This window comes from Leucoraja erinacea, chromosome 40, assembly GCF_028641065.1.
Source record: "Leucoraja erinacea ecotype New England chromosome 40, Leri_hhj_1, whole genome shotgun sequence".
Classification (NCBI taxonomy): domain Eukaryota; kingdom Metazoa; phylum Chordata; class Chondrichthyes; order Rajiformes; family Rajidae; genus Leucoraja; species Leucoraja erinaceus.
Window position 1 is genome coordinate 3,697,737 of NC_073416.1, and position 26,322 is coordinate 3,724,058.

Here is a 26,322-nt window from a genome sequence, read left to right on the forward strand (position 1 = left end):
TGGCTATATTTAAGAGGGAGTTAGATGTGGCTCTTCTGGCTAAGGGGATCAGGGGGTATGGAGAGAAGGCAGGTACGGGATACTGAGTTGGATGATCAGCCATGATCATATTGAATGGCGGTGCTGGCTCGAAGGGCCGAATGGCCTCTACTCCTGCACCTATTGTCTATTGTAATCGTCCTCACATGGAGCATGTACATGGAACTGAACAGTGTCAGGCAGACTGGAGGCAAGCTTCACCCATGGGGTGGAAGCTGCAGTGTGACAAATGTAGTGACTGCTGTACAGCACAACAACCTTTAGGTATTCATTGACGCACCCCAATGATTTGAGATGGTTTTAGATATCGAAAATTAAATAAAGGATTAAATAGCATTGCAGGTTTAAGTAAGTAAATTTTATTTATATATAGCATGTTTAAATCAACTGGTGTTGAAACCAAAGTGCTTTACTTAGAATAAATAATTACGTTTCCAACTTAATTCACTTTCACGACTTAATTCAAAACCTCTGCCGAGTTTAAAGGAACTAAAATACTTACAGACCGTTGACGAAGTCATGCATCACGGATGTCATACTGGTAAACGTTAAGATCGGGATCAATGCAAATGGCAGCTGGGGAGAGTGAAAGGTTAGTTGTTAGAACTGGATCTGGAGACAGTGCCGATCAATAACCAGAATGACATTGATATGATTGAAATAAATAGCTGCCCTGGAAAGTCACCTTCCTCAAAAGCAAGGTGGTGTTGTGTTGCTCATCCAGCTCCACCACTGATTTTCCAGCATCCAGCCTTTCTGGATCAGTCTGAAGAAGGGGTTTGGCCCGAAAAGTTGCCTATTTCCTTCGCTCCATAGATGCTGCCTCACCCGCTGAGTTTCTCCAGCACTTTTGTCTGCCTTTCTGGATTATCCGTGTTGCCAGACCCACAGAGGTCACGGCCTCCGAGAGGAGTCCAAAGGTACTGGAACGATCTGGGGGGGGGGGGGGGGGGGGGGGGGGGGGTTGGGGGATTCAAGCCCACTCTTGGAATTTTGTCCGGATTAGAGCAGGTGCTGGACTAGCATTTGCCGCATAATCGGTGGTGGACCTCTAATGAGGAAGGTGGTCTTTGGTTGCAGAATGATACATGAATGAGTTGGCAAAACAGTGGATTGGATTTAATCCTGAAACGAATGAGGCGATGCATTTTGTGAAGACTGATACGTCTTGAACAGACACAATGAATGGCAAGTGGCAAGGAAGCGCTGAAAAGCAGGGGGACGCTGGGCAGCTGGATCGGCACGGATGTTGGGCCAAAGGACGTTTTTGTGCTATACGACTCTGTGTCTTATCTTTGGTGTAGACCAGCATCTGCAGTTCCTTCCGACACAAAATGCTGGAGCAACTCAGCACGACAGAGTAAAGGAGGTCGCGGCGCCTTCACACCCTCGTTGGTTTTGCATACAGCCCGTCACCAATCATAACCCGTGTGCAGATAAGGCCATTTAGTGCGTCTGACCTTGGAGCTGATATGGAGCGCTTGAGGCTGGACCTTCTCGTGAGGCTGTTGGCGAGCCGCCAGCGGTGACAGGCTGTACGCAAAACCAACGTGGGCGTGAAGGCGCCAACCTGAAACGTCACCCATTCCTTCTATCCAGAGATGCCGCCTGTCCCGCTGAGTTATAGCCCTGTCCCACGGTATGAGTTCATTCCAAGAGCTAACTCAAGTTTATTAAAAAAAAAATAAAACAAAAAAAAAACCACCCGCGGTAAGCACGGAGAATGAACGTAGCGGGTGCGTCGGAGCTCGGGGACGTCTCTTAGCGGCTCGTTACGCTAATGCCAGTTACTCAGGAAGACTCGCTAACGTCAGGTAAGCACGGGAAGACTGGTGAAGATTTTTCAACATGTTGAAAAATGTCCACGAGAGCCCCGAGTACCGACGAGTGGCCATTACCGTAAATCTCCGAGTTCGAATCAGGGGCAAACTCGGGAGAACTCTTGGTATGAACTCGTACCGTGGGACAGGGGTTTTACACCAGCATTTTGTGCCCATCTATATGACTGTGTTATAAAGCCATGTTATTAATACAAGATTTTTTTTTTTTTTTTTTTTTTGAAAAAGGGAATCACCTCACCTGCATACTCTGAAGAACATTGAGGAAATCATTCATCCCAGTTAAACGTTCGACATCCTGGAACAACGCCACCAGTAGTGTTGGGGTTATAGCGATAGATCGCGTGAACAGAACACGGGCAAATCGGGACCATGACAAGTTGAGGAAGCCCTGTGATTAAAAATATCAACGTAGGTGGGATGAGTAGTTGCTCAGTGATCGGATACTCTCTGCACGTTAAACTGCACTTGGTGTAGTTTAGAGATACAGCACGGACACAGGCCCTTCGGCCCACCGAGTCCGTGCCGGCCAGCGACATTAACACACACGGGGGACAATTTGACATTTATACCAAGCCAATTAACCTGCAAACCTTGTGGACACAAAATGCTGGAGAAACTCAGCGGGTGAGGCAGCATCTATGGAGAAGGAATTGGCAACTTTTCTGGCCGAGACCCTTCTTCTTGGAACCGAAACGTCGCCAATTCCTTCTCTCCACAGATGCTGCCTCACCCGCTGAGTTTCTCCACCATTTTGTGTCTACCTTGGATTTTACCAGCATCTGCTGTTCTTTCTTACATCTACAAACCTGTACGTCATTGTGGGACCATGTTCAGGGCCTGTCATCACCTCTCACGACCATAGGTGCCAGCAGTCGCCTGTAAAGGTCGCGTAAGTGGGACAGGCCCTTAATCCTGTATCTGTACAGTGTAAATGGCTCGATTGTAATCATGTATGGTCTTTCCGCTGACTGGTTAGCACGCAACAGAAGCTTTTCGCCTCACACGTAACAATAAACTAAACTCGAACCAAACTTGAAAATTCCACCATGAACTTGTAAGTCGAGAGGCGCCAATGCAAAGAGGAGACAAAAATCAAATTGGGGAAAGGGAGTTTGGGCGGGAGGGCAGGAGAGAGAGAGATTCACACCAAATCCTCCTCGCGACGCTCACAGGGCTGAACAAAACAAGAGACATCTCGGAATAACAACCATTGCACACAGACTCTGAAGTAAAAATTACCTCCATCACAAACTGTCCAGAGTATGTTCCTGTCATGGTTGAACTCTGACCTGCAGCCAGGATACCAATGGCCCAGATGTAGAGAGCAGCACCACCAAAACAGCAGCCCAGCACCACACCCTGAGATCAAGAGAAAAATGGTTATGCGATAGTGCAGCCATGTTCTCCCTCATTAAAATGTAACTGTTCTGCGCCATCAGCTGGGTCCGTTTATTGTACGCCTATAACAACACATTGGAAGGGTGGTGGGAGAGATTTGAGATACTAGAACCATACAGTATTTCATCCAAGGTAGACAAAAATGCCGGAGAAACTCAGTGGGTGAGACATCATCTATGAAGCGAAGGAAATAGGCAATGTTTCGGGTCGAAACCCTTCTTCAGACTGCTCAGTTTCTCCAGCATTTTTGTCTACCTTCGATTTTCTAGCATCTGCAGTTCCTTCTTAAACACTCTTAAGTATTTCATCCAACCCACAGAAGCCCCCCTCAAGATATGTAGATCACGACACACAACCAGACCCCAGGTCTATTGTACCCAGGGAATCTCAACAAGGTACACTTGTTTTTTGTTGTGTTCTCAAACGCAATAGTCAGGGGCGGAAATCCTGGGGGCTACGGGGGGGACACGTCGCCCCCCCCCCCCCCCCCCCCCATCATGCTTTGAGAGGTGGGGGACAATCCCCCCCCCCCCCCCCCCCCCCCCCCCCCCCCATGTTTTGTCATCCAGACTTTTATCAGCCGCATTCTAAGCCCGCCAAGAAATTGTGCCCCCCGGGTCCCCCCCATGTTTTGATAGCTATTTCCGTGCCTGGTTAGTTTCATTTTCATCAAACTGCTCTACCCCTTGTGTGAGGCCGGCCACAAACTGGAGGAACAGCACCTCATATTCCACTTGGGTAGCCTACGACCCAGCGGTATGGACATTGAATTCTCCAACGTGTAGGATCTCATTTCTGGGCCACTCCACTTACCCCTTTATAAATGTTGACATCTAAAGTCTTGTTGTTCATGGGGAAGAGATTAGCATGCGGACTGCTGTTGTTCAAACAGATCTCGTGCTTCAAAAGGGAAAAACATGGCGTCAAATACAAGGCACGGCCGGCAATGTGATACCATTCACCTCTTTTTAAGCTGCGTCAATGCATAGAACCGAGACAAGGCACAGCTCAATACCACAGCGACATTTTTATTTACCGCCTAACTAACCGAGTCCACGCCGACCAGCGATCACCCGTCCACTGGGTCGATCCTACGCTCTCAGGATTACTTACAGCAGCCAATTAACCTACAAACCTGCACGTCTTTGGAGTGTGGCCGGAAACCTGAGCACCCGGAGAAAACCCACGTGGGTAAAACTCCAGACAGCACCCGTAGTCAAGATGGAACCCGATTCTCTGGTGCGGTGAAGGGCCTGTCCCACTTGGCCGCCATTTACGCGACAGGCCCGTAGTGATTGACGCACGACGGTCGTGCGCGTCATCATGCGTCCGCACAGCCGTCTGGAGCGCGTGACGTCATTTGAAGATAGACACAAAATGCAGGAGTAACACAGCGGGACAGGCAGTGGAGAGAAGGAATGGATGATGTTTCGGGTCGAGACCCTTCTACAGTCTGAACGTCACCCATTCCTTCTCTCCAGAGATGCTGCCGGTCCCGCTGAGTTACTCCTGCATTTTGTGTCTATCTCCAATCGTCTTGGCCCCGCTCTGGGAGTAGGAGTGGGGGCAGACCCGGATCGGCAACGGCCGTGAGCCCCAGGCCGAGCTCGGCGATCACTTGCTGCTATTGTAGATGAGACGTTGCACCGCGCCAGGGTCTTGGGCCTGTCCCACTTTGGCTGTCAGTTACGCGACAGGCCGGTGGCGCGCGAAGGAGTGGCGGTGCTCATAGAAACATAGAAAATAGGTGCAGGAGGAGGCCATTCGGCCCTTCGAGCCAATACCGCCATTCATTGCGATCATGGCTGATCGTCCCCAATCAATAACCCGTGCCTGCCTTCTCCCCATATCCCTCGATTCCACTAGCCCCGAGAGCTCTATCTAACTCTCTCTTAAATCCACCCAGTGATTTGGCCTCCGCTGCCCTCTGTGGCAGGGAATTCCCACAAATTCACAACAAAAAGTTTTTGTTCTCACCTCAGTCTTAAATGGCCTCCCCCCTTTATTCCTTGCCCGCCAGACCCTGGCTCCAAGGGACGCTCTCCTGCTCCCTTGGAGAGACATCCTTGGCATGGAGTGAACTCACTCCCACACTCACCACTTGCTCGTTGGTCTTGTTGTAAAAAGCCTCCGCAAACACCGAGACCACAAAGACGTTGATGAGGAAGGACAAAAACAAAGCCAGGCAGGCTTCGATGAAGAAGTAACGATTGGCTTCCTTCACTTCCTTCTTATTTGCTCGATTCACATCTCTGGACTGAGGGGGGGGGGGGGAAAGAGAGAGAGAGAGAGAGAGAGAGAGAGTGAGAATATATCAGACAGCAGCGGAGTGAAAAGCATTTCAAAAACAATAAGAGACAATAAGTGTAATAATCCTTTACAGTCATGTCCCAACCCAGCTCCAGCCTGCCTCACGGGGAGAACACAGACTCCGTACAAAGACCGTAGTCAGTATCACTCCCTCCTTATACTGGCTGTTTTCCTCCAAGCTCTCAGTGCTGGTAAAAGGTCACGACTCGAAACGTCGACCATCCCCCAGGCGCCTCAAAAATTGACCCACCTCACAAAATGATTCACCGGAAACTGGGGGAGCAGCATCAGCACTTCAACTCCCCCTCCCGTTACGAATCCGACCTTTCTGTCCTGGGCCTCCTCCATTGCCAGAGGGAGCATCACCGGAAACTGGAGGAGCAGCACCTCATATTCTGCTTGGGCAGTCTGCACCCTAGTGGCATAAACATGGAATTCTCCAATTTCCGGTAGCCCTTGCAGTCTCCTCCCCTTCTCAGCTCTCCCTCAGCCCTCTGTCTCCTCCTCTTCCTTTCTTCTCCCCCCCCTCGCCACCCCCATATCAGTCTGAAGAAGGGTGTTGGTCCGAAACGTTGCCTATTTCCTTCGCTCCAGAGATGCTGCCGCACCCGCTGAGTTTCTCCAGCATTTTTGTCTACCCGCTCTCTTGAATACTCACTTTGACCAAGGCAGAGTGCAGGTAGATATTGTGAGGCATGATGACAGCTCCAATGATTCCAACTGCCTGTTCCAATTGGCGGGTCCCGCAGCCTTGACAGTAGGGGACAAACATCCCCTTCAGCAACTGTCCCTGGTCTGGCTTTACTGTCACATACTGTGGGGCAGAAAACAGTCAAATAGCAAATAGTCAAATGCCACCCCAAAATTCATTCTTTAATTATGGGTTAATAACAGCAAAAAAACTCATACTTAAATTCTGGAAAAATGCTACTATACCAACGCTTAAAATGTGGATTAGTAATATGTTGGACACAGCACACTTGGAAGTAATGAGATTCCTCCTAATACATAAACAAGACCGATTCTTAACGAGTTGGTCTCCATTTATTGGTTTCTTGGATTCAACTGTATCGTAAAAATCAAAAGTTTCAGGTATGGGTGAAAGATGATCGAGAATATAAAAAATCATCTCCTTGCGGCGATATGATAATCTCCCTCCTGCTTTCTTTTCTTGCTTATTTCTTTTCCTCACTATCTCTTTTTCTTCTTTTTTATTCACACACACACACACTAGACTCTCCTCTATTCTTTACTATCTCTTTCTTTCTTATTTCTCCCGTTAAAAAAAAGGAAGTTGTACAGAGAATGTATTATGTTAACATAATTTTGGAAACCTGTAAAAAGGTACCACTGTATTGTACTTACTTCTAATGAAATTAATAAAATAAAATTAAAATAAAAAGCAAAATGCCATCCAAATGTCTAAACTCTCCATATACACACCCTGCGTCACCCTGGGATGGCGGGAATGTCATATGAGGAAAGATTGAAAAGACTAGGCTTGTATTCACTGGAGTTTAGAAGGATGAGGGGGAGGGTCTTATTGAAACATATACAATTATAAAAGGACTGGACAAGCTAGATGCAGGAAAAATGTTCCCAATATTGGGCGAGTCCAGAACCAGGGGCCACGCAGTCTTAGAATAAAGGGGAGGCCATTTAAGACTGAGGTGAGAAAAAAAAAATGTACAGCCGGAGAGTTGTGAATTTGTGGAATTCCCTGCCACAGAGGGCACTGGAGGCCAAGTCGCTGGATGGATTTAAGAGAGAGTTGGATAGAGCTCTAGGGGCTAGTGGAGTCAAGGGATATGGGGAGAAGGCAGGAACGGAGCACTGATTGGGGATGATCAGCCATGATCACAATGAATGGCGGTGCTGGCGTGAAGGGCCGAATGGCCTCCTCCTGCACCTATTTTCCATGTTTCTATGATAGTACAACCATTAAAACCCAGCACGATTGGTTCGGAGAAGCCAGACTGTATATAAACACTGTCATGGCTTTGATTAGTTTGGTTAATGATACCGCATGGAAACAGGCCCTTCGGCCCACTAAGTCTGCGCCGGCCAGCGATCACCCCGTAGACCAACACTATCCTACACACAATCTACAATTTCACCAAAGCCAATTAGCCTACAAACCGGCACGTATTAGCAGTGCGGGAGGACAGCCGAGATCCTTGGAAAACGCACACGGGTCACGGGCAGAACGTACAAACTCTGTACAGACAGCACCCGTGGTCAGGATGGAACCCGGGTCTCTGGTGTTCTGAGGCAGCAACTCTACCGCTGCGCCACCTTGCCTCCCGCTTTTCTTTTATCCATTCTGCTCATTGCATCCTAAAAATGCCCACAATTTGTGATAAGGAATGCTCAAGAAGGAACTGCAGATGCTGGAAAATCAAAGGTAGACAAAAATGCTGGAGAAACTCAGCGGGTGCGTCAGCATCAATGGAGCGAAGGAAATAGGCAACGTTTCGGGACGAAGAAGTCTGAAGAACGGTTTCAGCCCGAAACTTTGCCTATTTCCTTCGCTCCATAGATGCTGCCGCACCCGCTGAGTTTCTCCAGCACTTTTATCTGCCTTGTGATAAGGAATAGTCCTTTCATGAATACACATTGACTGTGTTTGGGGCTGTCTCAATGTTAAACGACCAAACACAAGCATGTGAAAGCCAGAAGATTCTCCACATGTTATGCATCACCTACTAAAACAGAGAAAGGCCAAGGAGATTAGAGTTGAAATGTTTACAAATCGAAAAGCTTCTGACACTTCAAATTCATCCACCCTTACCTCGTATCCAAATGTAACAGCCATAACTAGGATGAGGAATCCAAAGAAAGCTTCCAGTTTTCTTAAACCTGAAGCAGAAGTATTCAGTTAGAAACTTTTACTAAGGACTTTATCACATGGCAAAATGCTTCATAGACATTAAGTTATAGCCCTGTCCCACGGTACGAGTTCATTCCAAGAGATCTCCAGAGTTTAAAAAAAAATCTAACTCGTGGTAAGCACGGAGAATGAACGTAGCGGGCACGTCGGAGCTCGGGGACGTCTCTTAGTGGCTCGTAACGCTAACGGCAGATACTCGGGAAGACTCGCTAACGGCAGGTAAGCACGGGAAGACTCGTGAAGATTTTTCAACATGTTGAAAAATGTCCACGAGAGCCCCGAGTACCGACGAGTGGCCATTACCGTAAATCTCCCGAGTTCGAATCGGGGCAAACTCAGGGAGAGAGAACTCTTGGAATGAACCCATACCGTGAGACGGGGCTTTTATTTGGAAATGGAGTGAGCTATGGATTATCAAAGTCTGTCTAAAAGCCGTATAATTTAGTTTAGTTTTAGAGATACAGCACGGAAACAGGCCCTTCGGCCCACCGAGTCCGCACCGACCAGCGATCCCCGCACACTAACACTACCCTACACACACTAGGGATCATTTACATTTATGCCAAGCCAATTATCCTACGAACCCGCACATCTTTGGAGTGTGGGAGGAAACCGAAGATCTCGGAGAAAACCCACGCGGTCACGGGGAGAACGTGCAAACTCCACACAGACAGCACCCATAGTCGGGATCGATCCCGGGTTTCTGGCGCTGCAAGTGCTGTAAGGCAGCAACTCTACCACTGCGCCACCACACTTCATTAACAAATGGTTAATTAAAATAACTTCAAAGAAACGCCAAACTAAGACGAATGGTTTAATTAATGTCAGCCAATGTTATTTCTTTTCTAGCTTAATTATTAACATGTTTTTTCCAAGTGTTTCGGAATGTCTCCAATCATCGGAGGCATTTCAAACAACGGATAAACCTTTGGTGTGGGATGGGATCTTCATCCCCACGACCTGCACTAAATCTGCTGATCCTGGTTCAGTGTTGGAAGGAACTGCAGATGCTGGCTGACACCGAAGATGGACGCAAAATGCTGGAGTAACTCAGCGGGCCAGGCAGCATCTCTGGACAGGTGTGAAGGAGGATCTCGGACCCGTTCCTTCTATCCAGAGATGCTGCCTGAGTGCCTGTCCCGCTGGGTTACTCCAGTTTTGTGGGTGTCTCTGTTCCTGGTTCAGATTGGGGTTTGTTACTGTGACGGTACAGGGAGAAGCTTCGAGCCCGTGGCCATGGAGGGTAGGTGCAAGCCACGGGCTGGCCCCAACACCATCCATCCAGCCCATCGGGCATGATGCAGATTCAAGAGCAGCTACGCTCGGCAGCAAACTGCGCGCCCGACCTCACGCATCCACTTCCCAGCACGGTGAGTTGTACAATGAGCAATCTTTACCGTCAAAGTGAATAGTACAGACGAGTGCTACCTCGATTAAATATGGACAAACAAGCAAAATAAGGTTCAGTGCAGAGCTGCAGGTGATCCTCCCGCCTGCCTGCTCTTCGCGAGGCCTGGCCTGGGGGGAGCCGTCGAGAGCTCAGTGGCGTTTTACAATAGACAATAGGTGCAGGAGTAGGCCATTCAATGTGATCATGGCTGATCATCCACAATCAGTACCCCCGTTCCTGCCTTCTCCCCATATCCCCTGACTCCGCTATTTTTAAGAGCCCTATCTAGTTCTCTCTTGAAAGTATCCAGAGCACCGGCCTCCACCGCCCTCCGAGGCAGAGAATTCCACACTCACCACTCTCTGTGTGAAAAAGTGTTTCCTCGTCTTTTAAAGACTTCTACAGAATGCCAAGCGTTTTCTTTGTGGACACAGCGTGGAAACAGGCCCTTCAGCCCACCGAGTCTGTGTCGACCAGACATCAATCCCCCCCCTACACATTTGGGACAAGTTGCAATTTTAACCAAAGCCTACGTAAACTACAAACGCGTACGGTCTTTGGCGTGTGGGAGGGAACCGGGGCACTTGGATGGAACCCAAGCAGGTCACGGGGAGAACCTGCAAACTCCGCACAGACAGCACCCGTAGTCAGGATTGGAACTCGGGTCTCTGGAACTCAGCTCTACCCGCTGCGCCACCCCGCTCCTTGTATAAAGCCCCTTCCAGGTTTAGCAGTTGCCTGCGAAAGGTGTACCAGCATCTCATGGCAAGAAGCAAGAGCAACGATGAGAGACAGGGGCTGGCTCACGATAGACAAAAGCAGAGGTGCCCAGAGGAACTCGATGAAGAATTAAACTGCACAGCAGCAGGCATCCTCTGGAAGCTGAGGTAGTGGGCGACACCATTCACTGTGGACAAGCCTACACCGAGGGACACAAAAGCCACCACCATGGTCAAAGCAAGGGCAGCTGCCACGTCTTACCCGGGTGGCACTCTCAACCTGCGCTGCATTTTACTGTAAGGCAGCAACTCTACCGCTGTGCCACCGTGACACACACGGCGCTGGAAACAGGCACATCGCAACAGGCTCTGCAAGGTGGCTGTTGCTCTATGGGTCCAAGTCCCCTCTTGGCCTCAGAAGCAATGCAACAATGCGCGGGGATAGCTAGTCGCCAAGAAACACTTTCAGCAGCAGGCAAAGATGCTGGAGGAACTCAGCGGGTGCAGCAGCATCTATGGGGTGGAGGAAATAGGCAACGTTTTGCCCCGAGATAGAGACAGAGCGATATAACCTGCCTTCAACTCAGGAGGAAGATCTGTTAAGACAAAAATGCTGGAGAAACTCAGCGGGTGCAGCAGCATCTATGGAGCGGATGAAATAGGCAACGTTTTGCCCCGAGATAGAGACAGAGCGATATAACCTGCCTTCAACTCAGGAGGAAGATCTGTTAGACAAAAATGCTGGAGAAACTCAGCGGGTGCAGCAGCATCTATGGAGCGAAGGAAATAGGCAACGTTTCGTCCCGAAACGTTGCCTATTTCCTTCGCTCCATAGATGCTGCTGCACCCGCTGAGTTTCTCCAGCATTTTTGTCTACCTTCGATTTTCCAGCATCTGCAGCTCCTTCTTAAACACTATCGGCAGCTCTGTGTACAGCACAGAGAGTCTGCAAAGTTGGCTGGCTGCAAAGTTGCTTGTTCCTAGCAAGGTGCATTCCACATGTAATTTGCGCCCCAAAAGAATGCGGATACAAAAAAAGGGCAACGCTTCTTTGTCCATTCTGCAGAGGATGCAAAAGGACCATGATTTGCTCTGCGTCTTCCTCGGCACGCGTGTTAAATTAATGCCACTGGACCCTTCTGCATTCTTCTCGTGTTGGGACATGCACCCACTCAATCTGCCATTCAAACCTGCCCTTTAACAGAAAGCCAACCTTCAAACAAAGCCAGAATTCAAAGGTAAAGATCCCCTTCAAATTAATTTACCTAAAGGTCAGTTTGGAGATACAGAGTGGAAACAGGCCCTTCAGCCCACACACCGACTAACAAGTCTATCCAGCACAAAAGGGACAAGTTTACAGAAGCCAATTAACCTACAAACCTGTACATCTTTGGGATGTGGAAGGAAACCGGAGCACCCGGAGAAAACCCACGCCGGTCACAGGGAGAAGGTACAAACTCCGTACAGACAGCACCCGTAGTTAGGATGGAACCCGGGTCTCTGGCGCTGCGAGGCAGCAACTCTACAGCTGCGCCACTGTCACGGTTAATTTTCTTTCATGAAAAATGGGTTTTTAATTATCTCACCTAACTACGCCCTTCAGAAAGGAGGCTTGACTGCCCACTTGTATTTCCCAGTTGGAGGACAGCCCAAAGACACTGGGCCGGTTCAGACTGGCAGCTCATGGTGCTCTACAGGCTAATTGCCCTGTGCATGCCTGGGTGTTCTGGGTTGCTGTACCTGCATGTACACACTGGAGTTTCGAAGGATGAGAGGGTATCTTATTGAAACATATAAGATTGTTAAGGGTTTGGACACGCTAGAGGCAGGAAACATGTTCCCGATGTTGGGGGAGTCCAGAACCAGGGGCCACACACAGTTTAAGAATAAGGGGTAAGCCATTTAGAACGGAGACGAGGAAACACTTTTTCTCACAGAGAGTTGTGAGTCTGTGGAATTCCGTGCCTCAGAGGGCGGTGGAGGCGAGTTCTCTGGATGCTTTCAAGAGAGAGCTAGATAGGGCTCTTGAAGATAGCGGAGTCAGGGGATATGGGGAGAAGGCAGGAACGGGGTACTGATTGTGGGATGATCAGACATGATCACATTGAATGGCGGTGCTGGCTTGAAGGGCCGAATGGCCTACTCCTGCACCTATTGTCTAATGACTTCTCAGTCTGCTGCTGAGTTTAGCCCTCACACAGTGGGGACCAAGAGGCCTGCGAAGAGCCCAGTGTGAATGATGCTTCAACCACCGCCTTGACCAGAGTCAGACAAAACTAAGCTCGCAGCCCCATCAAGCTGCAGCTCCACGAATTGTAATCCATCGAGCTTCAGTACGTGTTCCCTGTCTTTCCACTACATGGCTGTGGATACACCAGCACACATTCACGTGCCATGCCTTCCACCAAACGTTAAAGTATATTTACCGTCAGTATCGGCACAAAAAGCTGGAGTAAAGGGCCTGTCCCACTTGGTCTTCATTTGCACATCACGCAGACGGCGTGCAAAGCTTTTGTACATCACAAAATCCTGCGGCGCCGCGCGCTGCCACACGTCACTGCCTATGTCATCGTGCACCATGCACGTGTCACGGCGCGTGTGTCGTGACGTGTAAATGTTGTCTCTGTTGGTATCAATGTCTGCCAGGCTCCGAGCTCCATTTGGCTGGTGGTAGAGCGGGCACCCAGAGATGACATGGTTGGTTGCTTGTTGCTCTGCTCCACATTCACAGGCTGGAGTAACTCAGCGGGACAGGCAGCATCTCTGGAGAAAAGGAATAGGTGACGTTTCAGGTCGAGACCCTTCTTCAGACAGAGTCGGGGGAAAGGGAAGCTAGAGATATAGACGGCGATGTAGAGAGAGAGAGAGAGATATAGGACAAATTAAGGGTCTCGACCTGAAACGTCACCCATTCCTTCTCTCCAGAGATGCTGCCCGTCCCGCTGAGTTACTACAGCATGTGAATGTGGAGCAGAACAACACACAGCCAACCATGTCATCTCTGGGTGCCCGCTCTACCACCCACCAAATGGAGCTCTGTCAGGGCCTGGCAGACATTGAGGCAGGGACAACAACCTGGCTGCTCAACACCCGGCTTGAGAAGAAGACTCCAGCATTTTGCGTCTATCTTCGGTTTAAGCCAGCATCTGCAGTTCCTTCCTACAATTGACCATCAGTATAGTTGGATAGTGGTACCCAGCAGTTCCTGCTATCTCCCACTGAGGGTACTGGCCAAGACCCAAAACTGAACAGGCAATGATTCCCCCAATAGGGGCAAGGAAGGGGATGCTTTCAAATCCATGGCATGAAATGTTCACAATGCCTACTTGTGTTGCCAACAACATAATTTCGGATCAGTGGATAAGCATTCTGCTAGACACATTATTTATGCTTCTGCCTCTCGTCAGATTACTCCGACACTAGGACCAAGACCAGTCACTCGCCAAAGTACGTTCAGTCAATCGCTGACCTCAGTCACTCCCCAATGTATGCCATGTCAGCCACTTGCTCGCGAGTGGCCTCTCAACCTTCAGTCAGTCAACTAATCCCAAGGCCCCTCTGCACCCGAAGCCCGCCGCGAGTGATAGGAGCAGAATGAGGCCATTCGGCCCATCAAGCCTACTCCGCCATTCGATCGTTGCGGATCTATCTCTCCCACTCGACCCCATTCTCCTGCCTTCTCCCGGTAGCCCTTGACACCCGTACTAATCCTTGTCCCATGCTCAGTCAGACCTAAACCCCCACCTGATGCTGTGCTCGCCGTCTCCCTGTGCCCCCGACTTTCCTGATTTCTTATCAATTGTTCCCCCCACTTTCATCCGAATTCTTTTACTCAACAACACCCCCCCCCCCCCCCCCCCCCCACTTCCTTCTGAGTCCCTTGTTCAGCCTCTCTCAGAACATCTCCAACAACCCCTCGGCTAATCCACTTTTCCCTCCAACTCCTATGTTCATGCCCTCTCATTCCCAGAACATGCATCCTTCCCGATTGTTCCCGATGTTAGGGAAGTCCAGGACAAGGGGTCGCTGCTCGGGAAAGCCTTTCACCGAAGGCAACTGTTTTTTTTTTCACACAGAGAGTGGTGAATCTTTCCCTGCCACAAGGGTAGTTCCTCACCTTCATTGCCTATAAGAGGGAGTTAGATGTGGCCCTTGTCCCCAGACGGGATACTGAGGGGGATGCCATCGTTGCTCGACAAGCCCGAATGGCCTACTCCCCACCTAATTTCCATGTTTCAAGTTTCGACAAGTCCCTCATTTCGTACTCCACAAGTTGCTGTCTCTCATTTCGTCCCGTCAACTTACCATATTTGTCCAAAAACAGGAACACAAACGTGTCTACAATAGTAATTAACACTCCGCCCCACAGGGGAATCCTAAACACACAAAAAAGGGAAGAGAAGCATCAAGGTGAGCAATATTATTACACATCTTTACAGAATATCCCGTTTCTCCCCCGGCTAAAAAAACGTTGCGGCATTTGGCGCGCACAGTCCGGCAACGATTTGCTATCAGGAAGGATACGGAATCAACAGCACTTTCATCCTTTTAAACCCAGAGCCATACAGCGTGGAAGCAGGCACAGCTTGCCCACGCCGCCCAACATGTCACATCTACACTAGATTTGAGCACGCATCTGGAGTATTGTGTGCAGTTTTGTTCCCCTAAGTTGAGGAAGGATATTCTTGCTATTGAGGGAGCCCAGCGTAGGTTTACAAGGTTAATTCCCGGGATAGCGGGACTGTCATATGCTGAGAGAATGGAGCGGCTGGGCTTGTACACCTTGGAGTTTAGAAGGATGAGAGGGCATCTTATTGAAACATATAAGATTGTTAAGGTTTTGGACACGCTAGAGGTAGGAAACATGTTCCCGATGTTGGGGGAGTCCAGAACCAGGGGCCACACAGTTTTAAGAATAAGGAGTAAGCCATTTAGATGAGGAAAGACTTTTCACAGAGAGTGGTGAGTCTGTGGAATTCTCTGCCTCAGAGGGCGGTGGAGGCAGGTTCTCTGGATGCTTAAAATAAGCTAGAGAGCTAGATAAGGCTCTTAAAAATAACGGAGTCAGGGGATATGGGGAGAAGGCAGGAATGGGGTAGTGATTGGGGATGATCAGCCATGATCACATTGAATGGCGGTGCTGGCTCGAAGGGCCAAATGGCCTATTCCTGCATCTGTTGTCTATTTCTAAATAATTAACCTATTGTAGCGGGGATTCGCAGGAGTCCAGCCAAAAACTAGTTGGACACGAGTTGCGTGCATTAGACGTGTCTAATCTCTCTAATACAGCTCCCTCCTCCTTTAAGGACACGGGCGTTGCCCGGCCTTTAATACCGAATCAGGTACCGACCCCGTGACTAGCGCCTCCCACACCAAGACGCCGCCCTCTAGAGCCGATGGTTCGTTGTGATCATGGGTTATCACCAGGTGCCGCCAATAACACCATTAACATAACAAGAACACTATATCTTTTTTAAGAATGAAAGGATTTGCGAGGTTTGGAGGTCATGTTACAATTGTACAAGACGTTGGTGAGTCAAGGACATATTTGGAACATTGTGTTCAGTTTTGGAAAGATGTTGGACTTTGGAAATGTGAAATCAAAACCAGAAGATTCCCACTGCCCCAACTCACTCCCTCTCTCCACAGATGCTGCCTGACCTCACGAGTGCCTGGAACTCGGTGTCGGGGGCGGCATATACAACAGTGGCGCTCAAGAGACTTTTGGATAAGCAGGTAGACAAGAATGCCGGAGAAACTCAGCGGGTAAGGCAGCATCTATGGAGCGAAGAAAATAGGCAACGATTCGGGCCGAAACCCTTCTTCAGACTGGACTATTTCCAGTCTGAAGAAGAAGTTGCCCATTTCCTCCCCTCCATAGATGCTGCCTCACCCGCTGAGTTTCTCCAGCATTCTTGTCTACCTTCGATTTTCCAGCATCCGCAGTTCCTTCTTGAACACTTTTGGATAGGCACGTGGATATGCAGTGGAATGGAGGGATATGGATCGCGTGCAGGCAGATACGAGTTGGTCCTGGCATCATGTACGGCACAGACATTGTGGGCCGATGGGCCTGTTCCTGTGCTGCAAACGGCAATAATATTGCTTGGAACGGATGCAAAAATCAACCAGAGCATTAAAATACCTGGTGACGTATAAAATAAAGCAGAGTTGGAAGTTTTTAAACCAGAAAGCCAAACAAATGCATTGCGGCCACCAGTGCTTGAAAGCAGAATTTGCGTCTTGCCCCTCAGGATCGCGTAAAGAGTTTAATAATCATTGAAGTAGTCACTTCGATAACGTAGCAGCTGATTTGCGCACAGAGAGCTGGAAACGTCAAACGACCGGATCAAATGTGGGACGGCCGAGGTGAGAATGCTGATCCAGGGCACCATTAAAGTTGTCTGCGTTTCCTCCCAACCACACGGCTGGATATTGTGCCCAGCTTTGTGTGCTGAACTAAGACCTCACGTCGCTGCCCAGTTACAATCATGCTGGTTAAAGAGTGCCGCACTTCCTCAGAACGGCACTAAACTCTATCCTCAAGAGCCTGTGCCACTTTCACCACCTAATTCACGACCTCTTCCGAGTTTGCCCTCGACTCATACTCGCAGCATGGTTGTCACGAGGTCGTAGGTAGGTTGTGATGCTAGTCGTAGGTGCTCGTGGCATCAAGTAGGTCGGGGCGTTTTTTCAACATGATAGAAACATAGAAAATAGGTGCACGTTGGAGGCCATTCGGCCCAGCACCGCCATTCATTGCGATCATGGCTGATCGTCGCCAATCAATAACCCGTACCTGCCTTCTCCCCATTTCCCTTGACTCCACTAGCCCCTAGAGCTCTATCTAACTCTCTCTTAAATCCATTTAGTGATTTGGCCTCCACTGCCCTCCATGGCAGGGAATTCCACAAATTCACAACTCTCTGGGTGAAAAAGCTTTTTCTCACCAGAGATGAAAAATGTCAATGAGTAAAAAAAAAAAAGGCGTGAATTTGGTCATGAAAGTGGGACAGGCCCTTTCATTTACTTGCTTGTCAGCTTTGGACCGGAGTGGAGAAGAATCGCTTAAGAGGTGATTGTGCAGCGACTGGGCTGAGCCGAGACACCACTTTAGCGCCGTGAACCTTCTGTGTGATTGAATGGCAGCGAGTCCCCCGACAAGGGCCTGGAACTCTCTGTATCGGTATGGGCGCAGCAGTTGTAACGCTGATCAAATGACTGCACATTCAGAGAAAATTAAGTCGGAGGCAGCATCACAGAGAGCAGATACAATAAATTTGGCAGATGATTTGCAGAAGGCCCACTGGTACTCACCAGGGCTGGGGACGTTAATGCTACTTAACAACCAGCATCAGACATTCCTCGGTGAGGTACAACAGCAGTGAGACTACTTCACGTTAACCCGTCAAATGCCAAGTGGACAAGGACAGGAGCGTTTTCACCAAACGTAGAACTTTCCCGACTCTGTCCCGTCAAATGCTCACAAGACAGCTGCAGTGCAAGTTTAATAAGCGCTGTTTAAACTGTTGCATCAAATGCTCCAGACCATCTACAGCACGGATCGGATAGAAAGTACACTCAGCATCGCCCCATCTAACACGTCCAGCGAGGGCTGGATACAGAACCAAGCTCTCTTAAGATCTGCATGCGACAGCCCCCACCTGAAAAACAAACCCTTTGGCTTCCAAGTGAGTTTGCCAATTGCTATAGAATTGGGATGGCCACAGAATCATATAGCACAGAAACATGTCCATGTCAACCAAGATGCCCCATCAAAACTAGTCCCATTTGCTTGCATTTGGCCCATATCCCTCGAAACCTTTCCCATCCATGTACCTGTCTAAGTGTATTTTAAATACATCAATCATCTTCTTTGGCAGCTTGTTCCATATACTCACCACCCTATGTGTGGGAAAAAGGTGTCTGTTGGGTCTCGTTTAAATATTTCCCCTCTTTTTCTTTTATTCCCCCACACTGGAAAAAAGATTCTGGATTTACCCTATCTATACACCTTAATAAGATCACCCCTCAGCCTCCTGCCTCTCCAAGTCTAACCTCGTCCTATAACGCAGGCCCTCAAGTCCTGATAACACTGTCTCGTAATTCTTCTCTTCATTCATTCCGGTACACGCCATCAACTCCACCTTTAGGCACCAGTTCCCATTTCACATAGGTGCCTCAAAGGCAGCAATCACCCATTGCAGTGCCACTGGGGAGTAAAGGGCCTGTCCCACTTGCCGATTTTTTTCGGCGACTGCCGGCGTCATTGACCGACGTACCCGGTCACAGAAAACGGCGCGGCGTGATGAAGCATTGACGCGCGGCGTTTCCTCGGGTGTCGCAACATTTTTTTGTCGCTGCTCGGTTTTGAAATGTTCAAAATCCCCGTCAGTCGGCGACTGACGGGGATTTTGAACATTTCAAAACCGAGCAGCGACAAAAAAAATGTTGCGACACCCGAGGAAACGCCGCGCGTCAATGCGTCATCACGCCGCGACGGATACGTCAGTCAATGAGGGCGGCAGTCGCCGAAAAAATCGGCAAGTGGGACAGGCCTTCAAGACTCACCGTCTCACACAATTATGTCTAACAAATAAGCTGTGAATGGCCAGTCTAAAGTAAACCATTCCAAACTGGACCAAATCATATTTATAATAAATAATAATAATAATCTTATTTATATAGCACATTTTTTAGTCAACTTGCATTGACCCCAAAGTGCTTCACATAATTACATTACATTTACACACAGGCAAAGGTGGGTGAAGTGTCTTGCCCCAAGGACACAACGACAGTATGCACTCCAAGCGGGATTCGAACCGGCTACCTTCCGGTCGCCAGCCGAACACTTAGCCCATTGTGCCATCTGTCGTCCCATCTTGTCTTGTGTACAAATACAGGGGGGGGGGGTGGAAATCAACCACGTGGTCTTGTTTTAGTTGATATCACAGTTGAACTATTGACAACTGTACTCTACCTTCCAACAGACAGCAGGTTCAGAGCGATGGCCGATCCGATCACCTCCTGCATGTCCGAGCCGATGATCGCCAGTTCCACCATCAGCCACAACGCAATCCGAGGGAACTGGAACATTCAAAATACAAATACCGTGAGACTAACAGTAACATATTGCATCTTCACCTCGAAATAAACTTCTGGGCTCTTCATCGAGGCGAAACCACGAAAAAAAATATTTGGAGCCAAAACAAAAAAAAAAAAAATAACAGGATGGATTGATTGAAAGACACAGCATGGAAACAGGAGCTTCGAGCCACCGAGTCCATGCTGACCATCCATTCACACGTGTATGGTATGCGAAGCAAAGAATCTCTCCCATCACTTACGACTTATGAACTCATACCTTTGGATACTGTCTGTGGCAGACTTCAGCAAGGTGCATACCCGTGACCACTCCCAAACGGGCAGCTAGCCGCTGCAGCAGCAGGCCGATGATGGTTGCTGCCAGCAGGATCCATAGCAGCTGCAGAAAGAACACATCAGACTAAGTTACGGTCTGCTAAAGTAACAACGACTCCTATAAATTCTGAAGATAGACACAAAACGTTCCCCCCATGGAAGGGGTCTACAGGAGTCGCTGCCTCAAAAAGGCAGCCAGCATCATCAGAGACCCACACCACCCTGACCACGCTCTCATTTCACCCCTGCCATCAGGAAGAAGGTACAGGAGCCTGAAAACTGTAACATCCAGGTTCGGGAACAGCTTCTTCCCCACAGCCATCAGGCTATTAAACACCACAACCTCTAATGAGCTCTGAACGACAGACTATTATTTAAGAAGGAACTGCAGATGCTGGAAAATCGAAGGTAGACAAAAATGCTGGTGAAACTCAGCGGGTGCAGCAGCATCTATGGAGCGAAGGAAATAGGCAACGATTCGGGCCGAAACCCTTCTTCAGACTGGACTATTTCCAGTCTGAAGAAGAAGTTGCCCATTTCCTTCGCTCCATAGATGCTGCTTCACCCGCTGAGTTACTCCAGCATTTTTGTCTACCTTCGACAGACGGTTTGTTTTTTGTATGCATGCATGCATATGTCGTTTTTCTCGTTTATTATATAGTTTACAGTGCACTGCTTACATATCCTGTTGTGCTGTTGCAAGTAAGAATGTCATTGTTCTATCTGGGACACATGACAATAAAACACTCTTGACTCTTGGAAAAGATGCAGTAACGCAGCGGGTCAGATAGAATCTCTGGAGAAAAGGAATAGATGACGTTTCGGGACGAGACCCTTCTTCAGACTGTTTCTCGACCCGAAACATCACCTATTCCTTTCCACCAGAGTTGCTGTCTGACCTGCTGAGCTACTCCAGCTTTTTGTCTATCTTCAGTTTAAACCAGCATCTGCAGTTCCTTCCGACACATTTCTACAAAGCCCGCTTTGGTCTCAGACAGGTGGCGACAGGTACCTACCTGCAAGCGCTTCATAATACCGATCTGGCAACAGTGGCGCACAGGTAGAGTTGCAGCCTCACAGCGCCAAGGACCAGGGTTTGAACCTGACTATGGGTGCTGTCTGTACAGAGTTTGTACGTTCTCCCCGTGACCTGCGTGGGTTTCCTCCCACATGCCGAAGACGTACAGATTTGTAGGTTAATTGGCTTCAGTAAAATTGTACATCGTCCCTCGTATAGGATAGTGCTAGAGTACAGGGATCGCGGGCCACGGCGGACTTGGTGGGCCGAAGGGCCTGCTTCTGTGCTGTATCTCTAAACTAAACTAAAATAAACTTGCTTGGAGAGTTCTCTTGCATCACATGCAAGGAAATAATCTCAGTTGATGACATAAGATGGTGGTGCTGGCTTGAAGGGCCAAATGGACGGCTCCTGCCCCTATTGTCTATTGTTAATGAACGATGTACAGTGCTAACTATGCAGGAATGGCAGGAGCAAGAACACAAGTCATCAACCGCTTCAACCTTCAGGGTAGAACTTTAAGATGGTTGATTTTCTTTTGGTACACACAACGATGGATCAGCGGAAAGTATTAACACGGCTGGGAGATTTTTGAAAAGGAGTGAAGAACGTACCTTAAACCCGGCCACAGCTCCAGACTGTAGGTCCGATTCAATGTTTCCCGGGTCCAGATAAGCAATACTCATGAGAAACCCAGGTCCTGTAAAAGCCCAGAGCTTCCGAAAACTGAACCGAGTCTGCAGGCACAAACAGAGCAGTGTTAGATACCAGAAAACTGAACTGCAAGCATTCTTTCACACATAGATGAAGATGGTAGCCAAGAATGTTCTTTTCTTTGTTTAAAGCTGGCATTAAAAGATAGAGTTTGCAGTCCTTTTGCCGAACTTGTACATAATAATTATGGCTCCTTCCGAGCTAGTCCCATTAAGGGCCTGCCCACTTGGCCGTCATTCTCTCGCCATTTACGCGACCTGCTAGCATGTGGGGCGCATGGAGCGGTGTGGAGGAGTGTGGAGAGGCATGGAGGAGTGTGGTCCTGCACAAAATCTTCGCGCACCACCGGCCTGTCGCGTAACTGACGGCCAAAGTGGGACAGGCCCAAGACCCTGCCGCTGCGCAACGTCTCACCTCCAACAGCAGCTGAGGCAAGCAAACGATCGCCGAGCTCAGCCTGGGGCTCACGGCCATTGCAGATCCGGATCCGCACCCCACTCCTACTCCCAGAGCGGGGCCAAGACAATTGGAGATAGACACAAAATGCTGGAGTAACTCAGCGGGACCGGCAGCATCTCTGGAGAGAAGCAATGGGTGACGTTTCGGGTTGAGACCCTTCTTCAGACTGAAAGTTGAGGGCAGGGAGCTTGAGGTAGGACAAGGCCAGAACAAATCAGGGCGGGCAACAGATGACCAAGGAAAGGCAGAGCCCACAATGGCCCATTGTTGCAATAATGCGAACAGTGGAACTAGTAGGACGTCTAGGGTGGGGGGGGGAGGAGGGGGGGGGGGGGGGGGGGGGGGGGGGGGGGTGGAGGAGGGAGAGAGGGGGAGGGAGAGAGAGAGAGAGAGGGAATGTAAGGGTTACTTGAAATTAGAGAAATCAACGTTCATACCGCTGGGGTGTAAGCCGCCCAAGCAAAATATGAGGTGTTGTTCCTCCAATTTGCGTGTGGCCTCACTCTGACAATGGAGGAGGCCCAGGACAGAAAGGTCAGTGCGGGAATGGGAAGGGGAGTTAAAGTGTTTGGCAACAGGGAGATGACGTGGGCCTAGATGGACAGAGCGGAGGTATTCAGCGCAACGACCGCCCAGTCTGCGTTTGGTCACCGATGTATAGAAGTCCACACCAAGAACAACGGGTATAGTAGATCCGAGCGATGGCTGGATTAGCGGTTATTGGCTGCAGGGAGCAGTTGGACAGACTTGGATTATTTTCTCTGGAACGCCGGAGGTTGCGGGGAGCTGTATAGAACGATATCAAATTATGAGAGGCTTAGATAAGAGTGGACAGTGAGAACCTTTTACCCAGGATGGAGAAAAACCCTCAAATACTAGATGGCAAAGCGTCAGAGTCTGAAGAACCAAAACACCTTCTATCCTTTTTCTCCAGAGATGCTGCCTGACCCATTGAGTTACTCCAGCACTTTGTGTCCATCTTCATTAAGGTGACATGGGAACACAGGGAAGGACTGGACTAGATGGCGGGAATAATTCTCGATCAGTACAAGTGACAGGGGTAATGGGGAGAAGGCAGGAGAATGGGGTTAGGAGGGAGAGATAGATCAGTCACGACTGAAAGGCGGAGTGGACTCGATGGGCCGAATGGCCCCATTCTGCTCCTATCATTCATGGCCTAATAAATAGTTCCAGGAACCAAGGATATGCTCACCGAACTATCATCTGGAATTGGGATCCTTTCATCCAAGTAGTTTTGTGAATTCCCCTCCAATAGATCAGGAGATGCCGGAGGAGTGATGGCGCTGTACCTCATGTAAGCGCTATTCTCACCGTTAGGTTCTAGCTGTGTTTCTGAAAAAGAAAATGAACGCGAGGGGCAAATGAGAAAAAAAACAAAACAGGATCATTGTTGATCAGAAAGTGAACCTGCCACATAAATACAGGTGCACAACCTTTTATCCGGTGTTCCGGAAACCGAAAAACTCCGAAAACCGGCCATTTTTTCCAGGATGTCGTCTGCACACCAAAGCTCGCGTTTGGCGCCAAACTTGACCCGAAACGACCCACGGTCAACCCAGGTCTGTACTACTGTAGCGGCTGCCTCCTCCCCGGAGACCGGGGAGACACTTAAACATCTGTAAATCATTGCTTAAATGTTAGTTTGGAGGACTTTTATGTGAAGGGGGGGGGATTGAAGGGGTAAACTTTAATTCTTAGTCCCCTACCTGGTCGGAGAGGCAGGGAGCGGTCAATGCCGTACCGGGTCGCCATGCAGTAAGCTCCGCAGCGCTGTGGCCGGTGGGGCCGCGGGCGGCGCCGGTTGTAGCTCCGACCCCGGCAACTCTACCCCTGGCTGCGAGGCGCTCCAAATCCAGCGCCGCCCGCAGCCCCAGCTCCGCTAACGTTGGGAGAAGGCGGCCTCAGCGCCCTGGAGCTTACCGCACAGCGACTCGGTAAGGCATTGCTCGCTTCCCGCTGGTATCCCAGCGCTGCTGGGGCTGCGGGCGGCGATGGATTTGGAGCGCCGTGCAGCCAGGGGTCGAGTTGCGGGGGTCGGAGCTCCAACCAGCGCCGCCCGCGGCCGGACGGAGCCCCCAGCTCCGCGATGTTGGGAGTCGCCGACCAGGTAGGGGACTAAGAATTAAAGTTTACCCCTTCACCCACCCACCCCACCACCACCACATAAAATCCCTCCAAACTAACTGACTAACATTTATGCAATGATTTACAATGATTCCCCGGTCTCCGAGGAGGAGGCAGCCGCTCCAGACTTTTCAAGCCGCCCGCGCTACCTACCTAATCTACGCTAAAAATCTTCCATTCGGAAAATCCGAAAATGTCCGAAATCCGACAAGTGTCTGGTCCCAAGGCTTTCGGATAAAAGGTTGTGCACCTGTACTAGGGTTTCTAGAGTCAGGAGGAGTATCCTGACACCCCACAGCCTTTCCACCATCTGCAGGCAACAAGTCAGGAGTGTGATGGAACACTCATCACTTGCTTGGATAACTGCTAGCAGCGGAGATCATAATCATACTTTATTCGCCAAGTAGGTTTTGCAACGTATGAGGAATTTGATTTGCCGTACAGTCATATAATAAATAAAAAACAACAGAATACACAAAATGCATTTGAACATGAACATCCACCACAGCGACTCCTCCGCATTCCTCACTGTGATGGAAGGCGCAAAAAATTTCAATCAGACGAGGAAACACTTTTTCACACAGAGAGTTGTGAGTGTGGAATTCTCAGCCTCAGAGGGCGGTGGAGGTCAGTTCTCTGGATACTTTCAAGAGAGAGCTAGATAGGGCTCTTAAACATAGGGGATATGGGGAGAAGGCAGGAACAGGGTACTAATTGTGGATGATCAGCCATGATCACATTGAATGGCGGTGCTGGCTCGAAGGGCCAAATGGCCTACTCCTGCACCTATTGTCCTACCTCGACAAAAACCTGGACCCACTGCAGTTCGCTTACCACCACAACAGATCAACGGTGGATGCGATCTCGCTGGCCCTCCACTCCGCACTGGACCACTTGGACAACAAAAACTCGTATGTCAGGCTGTTATTCATCGATTACAGCTCGGCATTTAACACAATCATCCCCTCCAAACTGGTTACCAAACTCACAGAACTGGGTCTCTGCGCATCCCTCTGCAACTGGATCCTCGACTTCCTCATCCACAGGCCACAGTCTGTTCGTATAGGTGGAAATGTGTCAGCCTCGATAACAATCAGCACGGGAGCACCTCAAGGCTGTGTGCTCAGCCCCCTGCTGTACTCACTCTATACCCATGACTGCGTAGCCAACCACAGTGCGAACTCCATCATCAAGTTCGCTGACGACACCACTGTTGTGGGACGTATCACTGATGGGGATGAGTCAGAGTACAGAAGAGAGATCGAGCAACTGTCCATATGGTGCCAGCGCAATAACCTGGCCCTCAACACCAGCAAAACCAAGGAACTGATTGTGGACTTTGGAAGGAGTAGGAGGGGGACCTACAGCCCCATTTATATCAACGGGTCGATGGTTGAAAGGGTCAAGAACTTCAAATTCCTGGGCGTGCACATCTCTGAAGATCTTTCCTGGTCCGAGAACACTAACGCAATTATCAAAAAAGCTCATCAGCGCCTCTACTTCCTGAGAAGATTACGGAGAGTCGGATTGTCAAGGAAGAGTCTCTCTAACGTCTACAGGTGCACAGAGAGAGCATGCTGACCGGTTGCATCGTGGCTTGGTTCGGCAATTTGAGTGCCCTGGAGAGGAAAAGACTACAAAAAGTAGTAAACACTGCCCAGTCCATCATCGGCTCTGACCTTCCTTCCATCGAGGGGATTTATCGCAGTCGCTGCCTCAAAAAGGCTGGCAATAACATCAAAGACCCACACCATCCTGGCCACACACTCATCTCCCTGCTACCTTCAGGTAGAAGGTACAGGAGCCTGAAGACTGCAACAACCAGGTTCAGGAATAGCTACTTCCCCACAGCCATCAGGCTATTAAACCTGGCTCGGACAAAACTCTGATTATTAATAACCGCTTTCTGCTATTTGCACTTTATCAGTTTATTTATTCATGTGTGTATATATTTATATCATGGTATATGGACACATTTA

General features: G+C 49.3%; 1 protein-coding gene across 2 annotated transcripts in view; it reads right to left on the reverse strand.

Annotated features, from left to right (window-relative positions):
• LOC129714625 (natural resistance-associated macrophage protein 2-like) overlaps positions 1 to 26,322 on the reverse strand; it is a 66,225-nt gene that overhangs the window by 14,975 nt on the left and 24,928 nt on the right. For both annotated transcript variants that reach the window (XM_055664319.1, XM_055664320.1), the window contains exons 3-14: positions 23,412 to 23,551; positions 21,640 to 21,762; positions 19,952 to 20,071; positions 19,568 to 19,674; positions 14,893 to 14,963; positions 8,380 to 8,447; positions 6,247 to 6,402; positions 5,377 to 5,535; positions 4,092 to 4,178; positions 3,120 to 3,239; positions 2,119 to 2,268; positions 542 to 615 (exon numbers count right to left, since the gene is read on the reverse strand). In XM_055664319.1, the coding sequence (XP_055520294.1) occupies positions 542 to 615; positions 2,119 to 2,268; positions 3,120 to 3,239; positions 4,092 to 4,178; positions 5,377 to 5,535; positions 6,247 to 6,402; positions 8,380 to 8,447; positions 14,893 to 14,963; positions 19,568 to 19,674; positions 19,952 to 20,071; positions 21,640 to 21,762; positions 23,412 to 23,551 (1,375 nt within the window). The remainder of the gene's footprint in view (positions 1 to 541; positions 616 to 2,118; positions 2,269 to 3,119; positions 3,240 to 4,091; positions 4,179 to 5,376; positions 5,536 to 6,246; positions 6,403 to 8,379; positions 8,448 to 14,892; positions 14,964 to 19,567; positions 19,675 to 19,951; positions 20,072 to 21,639; positions 21,763 to 23,411; positions 23,552 to 26,322) is intronic.